The sequence below is a fragment of the Nannospalax galili genome, unplaced genomic scaffold (genome assembly GCF_000622305.1).
Source record: "Nannospalax galili isolate Female #2095 unplaced genomic scaffold, S.galili_v1.0 scaffold388, whole genome shotgun sequence".
Classification (NCBI taxonomy): Eukaryota; Metazoa; Chordata; class Mammalia; order Rodentia; family Spalacidae; genus Nannospalax; species Nannospalax galili.
Genome location: NW_008360304.1, coordinates 1801305 through 1812726, shown reverse-complemented (window position 1 = coordinate 1812726; position 11422 = coordinate 1801305). Strand labels below are relative to the sequence as shown.

Below are 11422 nucleotides of genomic sequence, written 5' to 3'. Positions count from 1 at the left end.
ATCTTCTGGACAAGAATGCCAAGTCAGCCTCTCTTCATAAAAAGCAATTACAATCTGAGGACATTTCATATTTGCCTCTCTGGCCAGCACCAAGTCAGCCTCATCTGAATCCTTCTATTTCATGAGAAACATCAGTTCTCCACTACTGTCTGTGGCACCAATGATTGGTTCAGGATCAAAACCTCTGGCAAAGCCTCTTGGTTTATCAGCATCTGTTTTCTTCTTAGATTTGCTCTCATGAGATTCACTGTCAGATAAAGATTTTCTCTTTGTACCATCTTTTTCTTTACCAGCTTTTTGAGAATTAAGAAATGCTTCAATTAACTCTGGACAATCTAAATTTTCTTCAGGTTCCCAAGTATTATCAGCATCTGTAAATCCCTTCCACTTCAGGAAATACTCCACCTTCCCATTCACTACACGTCGATCCAGTACTTTCTCTACCAGAAATTCTTCAGGCTCTGCCTCTTCAACTTTTTTACTCTTTCCATTCTGTTTCTTTCCCATTTTTTTGCAATGTAGTTTTATTGGAGGCCATTTTTAAAAATTGCAGACTTGAAGAGCTCCAGATGAAGTCAAGCCACCGACTTCACCGCCAGGATGCTACTGGCTACGGGTCCTGCAGCATCTCCAGATAGCGTGCCTCAGCTCAGCCTCATCCAAGGGGAGGGGCGCGGGCTCCCGTCATCTTTATTTCTTATTTTGAGAACTTTCTGTTCAGCTCCTTAGCCCATCTTTTTTAAAAACAAATTTATTTACCATTTTTATTTTATGGGTATACGTGTATTGCCTGCATGTAGGTAAGTGCACCTGTGTCCTGCAGTGCCAGCAGAGGTCAGAAGAGGCTGTTGGATCCCCTGGGACTGGAGTTATAGACAGTTGTTAGCTGCCATGTGGGTGCTGGGATTTGAACCTGGGTCTTCTGCAAGAACAACCAGTGTTCTTAACTGCTAAGCCATCTCTCCAGCCCCCTTAGCCCATCTTTTAATTGGGTTACTTCCTTCCTGATGCTTTGTGTTTTGTTTGTTTGTTTGGTCTTTTTGAGGCAGAGTCTCCCTGTAGCCCCAGCTGACCTGGAACTCACTATGTAGACCAGGTTGGCCCCCAGCTGACCTGGAACTCACTATGTAGACCAGGCTGGCCTTGAACTCATGGAAAACCACCTGCCTCTGCCTCCCAGTGCTGGTACTAAGGGTGTGAGTTCTTTATATATTCTGGATGTTACACCTCTGTAAGATATGTCACTGGTAAAGATTTTCTCCCACTCTGTGGGTTTTCTCTTCACTTCTTTGGTTGCTTCTTTTGATGTACAGAAGTTTTTTGGTTAAATGAGGTCCCATTTGTTGATTCTTGACCTTATTTCCTGAGCAATTGGTGTCCGGTGTAGAAAATCCTTTCCTACACCTATATCTTGTAGGTTATTGCCAATGTTTTCTTCTAAAAGTTTCAGAGTTTCGGGCTTCACAACACAAAAACATCAATTTAAAAAAAAGTAAGAAAATCTTGAGTAGAGAGATAGGGTCCATTTAATTCTTTAGTGTCTCTAGGGCTACACATCTAGCTGCCCCCTACTGGGAAAGGCCAAGGTGAGCCAACAAATTTGTCTTTCTAGATAAAGGGGTAAATTTTGTGAGGTTCTGGTAAATTTTGTGAGTATGTCAGTTCTCCAGTTTCTAGATAGAGGAATAAAATACCGCTGAGGAAGGAATGTAGTCATGGTTTAACATAAAATCAATTTTAAGAAAAACCTCTCAGACCCAATATTTTACGTATGCTTTCTAATGGCACCTCTGTAGATCATCTATCCCTCAAGGTAGTTCTAAAGTGGATTTTCCCAACTACTCTTGGGGCAACGAAGCTTGGAGACATTGGCTGAGTGAGCTTGTGACTCACACCTCAGATGAATTAATAAAATTTGAGAGAAAAAAAAAAACCAAACTAAAAATGAACCTACCATTTGACCCGGTTATACCACTCCTTCGCATACATCCAAAGGACTCATCCTATTGCAGAGACACTTGTATATCCATGTTTGTTGCTGCTCTTTTCACAATAGCTAAAAGATGGAAGCAATTTAAATGTCCTTCAATTGACCAGTAGATAATAAAATGTGGTGCATTTACACAATGGAATTCTGTAAAGAAAGATGAAATCATGAAACTTTCAGGTAAATGGATGGAACTAGAAACCGTTATACTAAGCAAAGTAACACAGGCTCAGAAAAACAAAAGACGTATGTTCTCTTCATTTGTGGATCCTAGCACCAAATCCTGATAAGTGAGTATGTATCCTGATGTAACTGCAGGAACCAGGATAATGAAAAGGAATCAGGGAGGTAAAGGAAAGAAAGAACCTGAGAGAGAAGAACAGTAGGAGCCAGGTGTTACTAAGGGAGAAATGGAAGTGGGGCACTTAAATGGGAGGGGAGAAGGAGAGTTATACAAGGAACTTTGGGGATAAAGGGAAAGAAGGAACTCAAGAGAGGTGGGACCATAGGAGACTGGTATTATCATGGAGAAATGGGGGAAAAGGGGACACTTTAAATGGGGAAGTTATGGTGCAAGGGTTAGATGGAGAAAGGGAGGAGATAAATAATGCCTACTTAGTGTAAAAAACTAGAGGAAATCCTATTAGTCAACAACCTAATAACAGATTACACATATAATATCTCTAAATGAGTCCATGTGTATAGCTAAAAGCTATATAACAAGAAACAATACCAGACAGGAGAAACCTTCCTTTGACTTTAGTGTTATTATTAAAGTAATACATGCTCATAATATAAATTTTGTTTGTTTTTGATACAGGGTCTCATGTATCCCAGGCTGGCCTTGAACTTGCTGTGTAGGTGAAAATAGTTTTGAATTCCTATTCTCCTGCCTCCATCTCTCAAGCTCTGGAATCGTAGGCATGCACCACCCAGTTTAAACAGTGCTAAGGATCTAATTCAGGGCTTCATGCATGCTAAGCAAGTACTCTACCAACTGAGCTACATTCCCAGCTCATAATACATATTTAATAGTATAAAAAAGAAAGAGATAGATTTGATACCAAATGTTTATGCCATGTTGAATTATTCCTTTTTCATTAAAGGAAAACAAAAAACTTTTCTTGACAAAGCCACACAAACTAAAATCAACATTGCCTTCAAAATGCTGTTCCATTTGTGATTTTAAATGTTTGAATAAAATGTAAATTTAAGAAAATATTTCCTCTGTGGTAAAGCAAATATGAGAAGTGATATCTTCTAAACACATAGAGAAAAAATATACCAAAATATTGATAATGATTATCTCACTATGGTAGTGTTTTAGTGAGTTTTACTCTCTTGAGACTTTTCTGTGTTTTCTATCCAAATGAACATGTGTCACTCCATCAGGTTAATCAGCCTTTTCAGATGTCATTTGTGGCTAGTTTTCATAGCTCTATATGTACCCTCTTTTGTAGGTTGGTGTAGACAGACGTCATGAGACCGTAGTGGTGGAACTGCAGTGCTCCCAGGTCCCCAGAGACTGTCCATTTGGGATTTCTGCACACTTCCTCCTGACTGACAGCATGCAGGTGATGTTTTTTATTTCATTTGCTATGTGTTAGCTCACCCCTCATTACTAACTTTCTTAAAAGAGTCAAGGAACCAGCTAACCTGCTAGACTTTAAGAAAAATATTTATTTTTAAGCAGGGCATGATGGCCTATGCCTGTAATTTCAGTACTCAGAAGGGAGGCATAGACAAGTGGATTTTTGTGAGATCAAGGCCAGCGTGGTCTACATAGTGAGTTCCAGGCCAGCTGGGGCTACAGGGAGACCCTGCCTCAAAAAACAAAAGAAAACAAAACAAAAAATTTATTTTTGTATGTGTTTGAACATTTTGCCTGCATGATGTAAGTGTACCACATGTGTACCATACCCATGGAGGCCAGAAGAGGGCATTGATTTCCTGGAACTGGAGTTACAGGTGGTTCTTAGCCACCATGTGTGTGCTGGGAACTGAACCTGGGGTCCTTTGCAAGTATAACCAGTACTCTTAACCTCTGAGCCATCTCTGTGGCACCCTAGCTAAACTTTTTATTCTTACCTGGTGTCATAGTAACCAGATAACAAATACTTTGTTGTTTGTTGGCTGAAAGATATTTGTTTCTCCCAAGTCTGGAGGCTGAAAGTCCAAGATCAAAGTGCAGCAGAGATCCTCCCCCTCCTTCCCTCCTTCTCCTTCTCCTGATCCTGCTCTTCCTCCTCTTCTTCCTCCTCCTGCTCCTCCTCTTTCTCTTTTTTTCTTCTAATTTCTTTTTTAAAATGAGACAGAAGGTCTTGCTCTGTATTCCAGGCTGGCATCAAACTTGTGGCAGTCATCCTGCTTTAGCCTCCCTGGTGCTAGGATTACAAACATCAGCTACCACGTCTGGCTCACAAGTCTTCATTGCAGTCCACTGTGACAGCTCTGGCTCTGCAGTGTGTGTGAAGTGCTGAAGGCTCCTGTTCACAGAATCCTAGAAATAGCAAATAAGGCTTTGCAGAGGCCATGACCTTTGTCTTATTTCAATGTCAAGAGCATGGTTCTAACCTAAAGCAATCCTGAAACAAAAATAAGTCCAGAATTAATGCTTAAAAGTCAAATAAAATATGCAATAAGCAACACCCATAAGGGTATCTTTTCAACTACACATACTTACAGACCTACCCTGGGCCAGGAGAAAAGCAGCCAGTAAGACAGAATCCATTCTTCAGTAGCAGAAGTCCTCACACTGATCTACACAGGCTCTCGAAACGTCTCATTTTGCCTCCAGTTCAGGTGTCACTCAGGTGCACAGGAAAGACACATGCACATCAAGTGGTAACAAGATCCACTCATCTGAGAAGCCCTGACCCTCAGGAGCTTATATCTGTCATAACATGGCTTCCAGATGATCCTGGGGAGTGTTCTGTGAATTGCCACTCCCAAAGCTTTGGTTTCCCACCATTCATTTGTTGAAGTCCTAGACTTGGTACAATTTACCAAAGAGATGTCACTGCTAATTAAGTAATTTTGCTTAAAATTACAGCTGACTGTTTTTGGAGGGTGGTAGGTATGCATTTTAAGACAGGGCCTCACTCCTGTCTCTCAAGTGTTGAGATTACTAGCCTGTACTTCCACCACAGTGTTAGAAGTGACCTTTATCAGGTTTCCATGGGGAATCAAATGTGTCCACGCAGGGGAAAGAAATTTATTAACACTGTACCCCCAAATATATGTTATATTTATCCTGTGGAGGATTTAGTTATTTGGGTAAAAAATAAGCAAAAGCCAAGTTGGAAACTATGACAGTCTGTGTTATCATTAAAGTTAAAAAGAACAAAACTGTAGCACTGCATAGGCCATCTGTGCTCCTGGGCTAGCACTCCAGCAGAGGCTTGTTGGGGGAACCTGTTCACCTTGATAAGAATGAGACTCAGCTAACTTCATGAAGCCATCTTGATGGAAACCATCCAAAATTTTATAGTTAGACAGCTTTCCATCACTTAACACAATTCCTGAAATAATTAATTTAGAAAAAGAAGAGGTTTAGGGCTGGGGGTGTCACTTAGTGGCAGAGGACTTGCCTAGCAGATATGAGGCCCTCCGTTCTCTTTCATCCTGGGACAGTCAAGATCCAAACTCCCACATCTACCTTCAGAGATGGAGTGGCTTGGGAAGATGCTTCCTTTCTGCAAGTTTCAGAGGTGGCCTGCAGCCATGTGTCTTTGAGTATATCTCCTCTCTGGGACTGCACACCTCAGAGTCAGGCTTGGCTAACACCTATGAGGAGACTAGGACTCCTGAATGGGGCAAGACCTCCCATATTCTCTGGGTCAGTGTTAACATAAATACTCACTGTGGTGGGATGGGTTTCCAAGAAGAGCAGAAAGTGCCACGTGTGAGGGCAAGTCTTGGGCGTCTGTGCCTTTCCCAGCCTTTCCCACTTTTGCTTGATTGTCTGGCTTTCCTGCCTTTTTCTTTGCTGGAAACTCATGTTTGTTTTGACTATAGCCTGTTTCCAACAGTACCATCCTTTACAAGATATTTTTCTTTTCTTCCATACCCCTTATTTATTTTTCACATTTCCAAAAACAGTGCAACCCCAGTCTTCAAAGTTCATTAGAATAGTTTGCAAAGTACAAATCTGAATGTTTGAGTGACCACCTCTCCCACCAGGAGTAAAATAGACCTTTTCTCTCTGTTCTGCCTGCTCAGGCTTTTTTCCCATTTACCTTCAGCTTTAAGGCTACCTTTGTGAAAATTGGAAGATTTAAGTAATTTTTTTAAAAAAAAAGGAAACTAATTTATAAATTACCTTTATGGCAGGGAGTAAGTATTCATTGAAAACTAACATGTTAATAAGTTATTGTACCTTTTCTGTATACTTATAATTCACAGACTAGAAGAGAGATCACTGTAAAGCAAACCTCTGAAGGTGCAAGTGAATATTATGAAAATTACATTGAAGATCTGAAGAGAAAAGGATTTCTGCTCAGAGAAGACTTTACACCTGCAGCAACCCAATTAGCATCTGAAAAATTACAAGCAGTAAGATAACAGATACTTGTATGTTGTGCTGACTGAAGTAGAAGGTAGCTGTGGTTGTTTTGTTGGTTTTCTGTTTTTTGGGGGGGGGGCGGGGGAGTAATTTTTTAGACAGTGTCTCCCTCTGTAGCCCAGACTGGCCTCAAACTCTTGGACAATTCTCCTACTTCAGCCTCCCAAGTGCTGAGATTACAGGTGTGTACCACCACACCCAGCTGATTGAATATTGTTAATAGAAATGTTTTCTTGATCACATATGATGACTCACGGTTGTAATCCCAGTACCTGGGAGGTGGAGTTGAGAGGACCAAGTATTCAAGGTCATCCTCAGCTCCATGGTAGTTTGAAGCCAGCCTGGGTTTTATGAAACCCTTCTCAAAGAAAGAAATGCTGTCTATTACAAAGAAAAAAGACTGGCAAGATAGGAGAAGAATTAAGGAAGGAAAGATAAAGATAAAGCTGGAGAGATGGCTCTGCAGCTAAGAGCACTGACTGCTCTTGCAAAGGACCTGGGTTCGATTCCCAGCACCCACATGGTGGTTAACAACCATCCATAACTCCCAATTCCTTTTATAATCTCTGCAGGCATTGCACGCATAGGTGCACTCACATATGTGCAGACAAAATACTCATACACATAAAATACAAATAAATGAATCAAAAAGAAAGATTTCAGTATAATCTGGGCTATGACTCAATGGTCCTTAACCCTGACTGCATATGTTTTATGCCACTGATGGGCCTAAATCCAAGTGAAGGAAAAGAAAAGAAGAAAATGCAATAAAAGCCACAGGAGTAGAGACACTCTAAGAGGAGTGTACAGTGGAAAGGAACAAGGACAGGAAGGCCAGCAGAGAGTGGAGGCCTGAATGCACCAGTGCACTCAGTATCTCAGTCTATTTTGTGTTGTAATCACAAGATACATGAGGTTAAGGACTTTATGAAGATTGACTCAAAGTTCTGATGGCTAGCAGGTTTAAACAGTATGACACTGGCATCTTGGTGAGGGTCCCCTTGGCTACATCACAACATGGAGAGAAACAGAAAGAGAAGCAACACCCCTCCCTCAGGGAAAGCATTCGTGCTGCTCTGCAGACACTGCCCTGTGTTCTCAGTACTTCTCACCAGACCCCACCTCTTAAAGAACACATCACCTCAGCATCTCTACACTGAGGACCACAGTCAGTCCATACACAGCCTTGGGGATACACTCAATCCATTCGCACCCATGCACTTGGCTGTGGGTGAGGACTTTTCCTCAGCTATATTGTTTCTTCTCATGCTTTCTTTCTCAGTCTGAATATTTGTTTTGTTTTGCTTTGTTTGTTTGTGATACTGGAGACGGAGTCCAGGGCTCCGAACACACGAGGCAAGTGCTCTACTACTGAATTACACCCCTGCACCTGTGTCAGTTTTATACAGAATAGTTCATGATGACTTCTTGGGTATGATTCTCTGTCATTTTGTCATTTCAGTTGCTTTTGGAGGAGGTCATAGATTCAAGCTCTCTGAGCCAGGAGGTGAGCGATTTTGTGGAGATGATTTGGGCAGAAACTCTGGGTCATCTGGAGCACACACTTCTCAAGCCTGTGAACAGGATGAGCCTCAATGATGTAAGTCAAGTGTGTCATTGAACTATGACAAACCTGCTTCCTGGTGTGCTGACATAAATGCATTCATGTGCTAGTTAGAGTGAAGCCCACTCCTCCTGCTCTTTCTTCATCCCTGAAGAAAGGGAGCATTGAGAGAACCAGGGAGAAGATGGGCTTCCCAGGAAACTAGATGTCCTTGTCTATACAGTGTCAGCTTTTGGTGATGGCCAATTAGGAAGCCTGAGCTTTGGAGCCAAGAGGTTTGTAGCATGCCTAAGGAACATGGGTGTTTTTGGTCCTAATCAGATGCCCAGCACCTGACCTGCTTAACAATTCTTCAGTCTTTCACCTCACTGTCTTGGGAAACGCAAACATTTGGCTCACCAGAAAATGCTATTCTATTCTTGATTATGTATAATCACAATTGAAAGAGCAAATGGAAGAAGATATTCCCAGTGATTTATCTTGTGCAGCTGAGTTGTTCTATGAAGACAATGCAGGTAGTTTCTGCCTGTGGAATGAAGCTAATTTGTTTCAGGGGAAAACAGGTTTCCTTCAGTAAGGTCCTTAAAGCTCTTGTGCAGTTAGGAACATGGACTTGGTTTGATGCTGACATCTTTCTACATTTCTCTATGAAAAGCAAATCCCCCAGAGTTGCCTTAGTCTTCTTGTATGTGTACATATGTACATGTATATAGAAATATGAGACTCTGCATCTCTCTTGAGATATAGCCTCTGGTCAGTTGTCCATGATCCAGTAAATAGCCCCACACCCATGTACATGTAAGCAACCGTAATTAAACCCAGTGGGTTGTTAAAAAAAAAAAAAGGACACGACTTTAGAAGGGGACATGTTGGGAAGAAGAAGTGCTCCAGAAGGAGTGGGAGCGGGATAAGAGAGGGGAATGGGGGAAGTAGGATTCTGATCAAGATACATGTATAAAAGTATGAAATTATCAAAGAATAAATTTAAAAATATTTTTTAGGGCTGGAGAGATGGTTCAGTGGACCTTGCAGAGTACCCAGCTACAGTTCCCAGCACCCACATGGCAGCTAACAACTATCTATAACTCCAGTTCCAGGGGATCCGACGCCCTCCACTGGTCTCTACCAGCACCACACACATATGGTGTACTTATATACATACAGGCAGAACACTCATACACATAAAGTAAAAAGAAATTAAAATTTGCTTTTCAATTTGTTTTATAAAAAGAAAGAAGAGATACCAGTTCTTTTCTTCACTTAAGCTGAGACCAGCTTTAGAAGAATACTCCTGGCATCATGTTTCACTAAATTTTCCTTTTCCCGCTGGGAGACCCGCCCCCACTCAGGGTCTCGGGTCCTGGCTTTTCCTTGTCCATGTTTGAAATGCACGCGTCATCCATACCCTCCCCTTGGTGTTTGCCTGTGCTCAATATGGCTCCACCCTTTTTTCCCAGTGTGTGCTCTGTGTAGCCTTCTCACTGGTCCAAGTGCCTCATCTCCCCTGACTGAGGTGGACCCACTGTGCTTGAAAGTCCACACCCAAACATAAGTCCAGTGGCTTCCCAACAGCCACACAAAATGGCGAGTGAGTGGCCTTCTGATTTTCCTGGCTTATACCTCCCCACCCCTTAATGGGCTTGATTCATTCCACAGAGCGTGGGAAGGAGGTGGGACCATGGTTTATCAGAGGAACTTCTGGGTCACACATCATTGTCCCAATTGAGCTATACCTTGAGATCAGAATTTGTAGTGTTAGTCAATTTTCCATCACTATAAGGAAATACCTGAGATGACCCATTTATAAAGAGAGAAAGTCCTGGCAACCGAACCTGGGTCCTTTGCAAGAGCAACTAGTGCTCTTAACCACTGAGCCATCTCTCCAGCCCCCAAGAAAAAGTTTGTTATGGCTCACAATTTTGTAACTATGAGACCATGATGGATTGGCTCTGCTGTTTTAGGCTTGTGGTGAGGCAGCACATCACAGCAAAAATGTATAGTGGAGCAAAACCTTTCACCTTGTGGCCAGAAAGCAAGAAAAGAGAAATGGGCTAGAGTCTCAAACCACCCAATGTCTTACACATTCCCACTAGGTTCCACCAACTCCCTGAAGCGCCTCCCTAGTGACCAAGCTTTGAAACATGGGGCCTTAGAGAAGCATTTACAAACCAAACTATTGTAGCAGCAGTCCATAGAAGATTGGTAGCTGCAAAATGTCCAACAGTTATTTTCAACATTTTTTTTGGTCTTTTTGAGACAGGGTCTCTCTGTAGCCACAGCTGTCCTGGAACTCACTATGTAGACCAGGCTGGTCTTGAACTCACAAAGATCCACCTGCCTCTGCCTCCCAAGTGCTGGGATTAAAGGCGTGCGCCACCACGCCTGGCTTATTTCAACATTTTTATATATGGCTCACTTCTATGACTATCAAGATTTTAAGTTTAATAAACAGGTACACTTTTCTGTTTACAGGTGAGTAAGGCAGAGGGGATTCTCCTTCTAGTAAAGACTGCACTGAGAAATGGAGAAACGACAGAGAAATTGCAAGAAAAGATGGCTGAGTTCTACAGACTGATACCCCACACGCATCCAGAAGCTGAAGAAATTAACTTGAGACTATTAGCTAAGAAAGAGGACCTATGCCAGGTAATCCCTTGGGATAGAGTTAGTTTAAAATGAGTTGGGGGGGCATGTCTTAAAAAAATATAATGTCTAAAGCTAGGTGTAGTGATACACCTGTAATCCCAGCACTCAAGGGAGGTAGAGGCTGAATGATCAGGAGTTCAAGGCCAGCCTCAACCACATAGCAAGTTTGAGACCAGTCTGGACTAGATGAGACCCGGTCTCGAAAAAAAGATGTGTAAGATATGTATATAACTGGAGAGATGGCTCAGCGAAGAACACTTGCTACTCTTCCAGAGGACCCAGGTTTGTTTCCCAGAACCCACATGGAGGTTCACAATTGCCTGCATACACATGGTGCATACACATGCACATAAAATAAATTAAATAGGGACTGGAGAGATGGCTCAACAGTTAAGAGCATTGACTGCTCTTGCAGAGCACTCAGCACTCACATAGCAACTAAACCATCCATAACTCTACTCCTAGGGGATCTGATGTCCTCTTCTGGCCTCCAGAGGCATTGCATAGGTGAACTTACATACATACAGACACTCATACACATAAAAGAAAAATAAATAAATAGCTGGGTGTGGTGGTGCACATCTTTAATCCCAGCACTTGGGAAGCAGAGGCAGATGGATCTCTGTGAGTTCAAGGTCAGCCTGGTTTACATAGTGAGTTC

General features: G+C 42.1%; 1 protein-coding gene and 1 pseudogene across 1 annotated transcript in view; one reads left to right on the top strand and one right to left on the bottom strand.

Annotated features, from left to right (window-relative positions):
- Parp4 (poly(ADP-ribose) polymerase family member 4) overlaps positions 1–11422 on the top strand; it is an 87487-nt gene that overhangs the window by 20554 nt on the left and 55511 nt on the right. Inside the window, exons 6-9 of the mRNA XM_029559247.1 lie at positions 3448–3561; positions 6392–6541; positions 8014–8151; positions 10588–10761. Of these exons, the coding sequence (XP_029415107.1) occupies positions 3448–3561; positions 6392–6541; positions 8014–8151; positions 10588–10761 (576 nt within the window). The remainder of the gene's footprint in view (positions 1–3447; positions 3562–6391; positions 6542–8013; positions 8152–10587; positions 10762–11422) is intronic.
- LOC103726762 lies at positions 21–597 on the bottom strand (annotated as a pseudogene).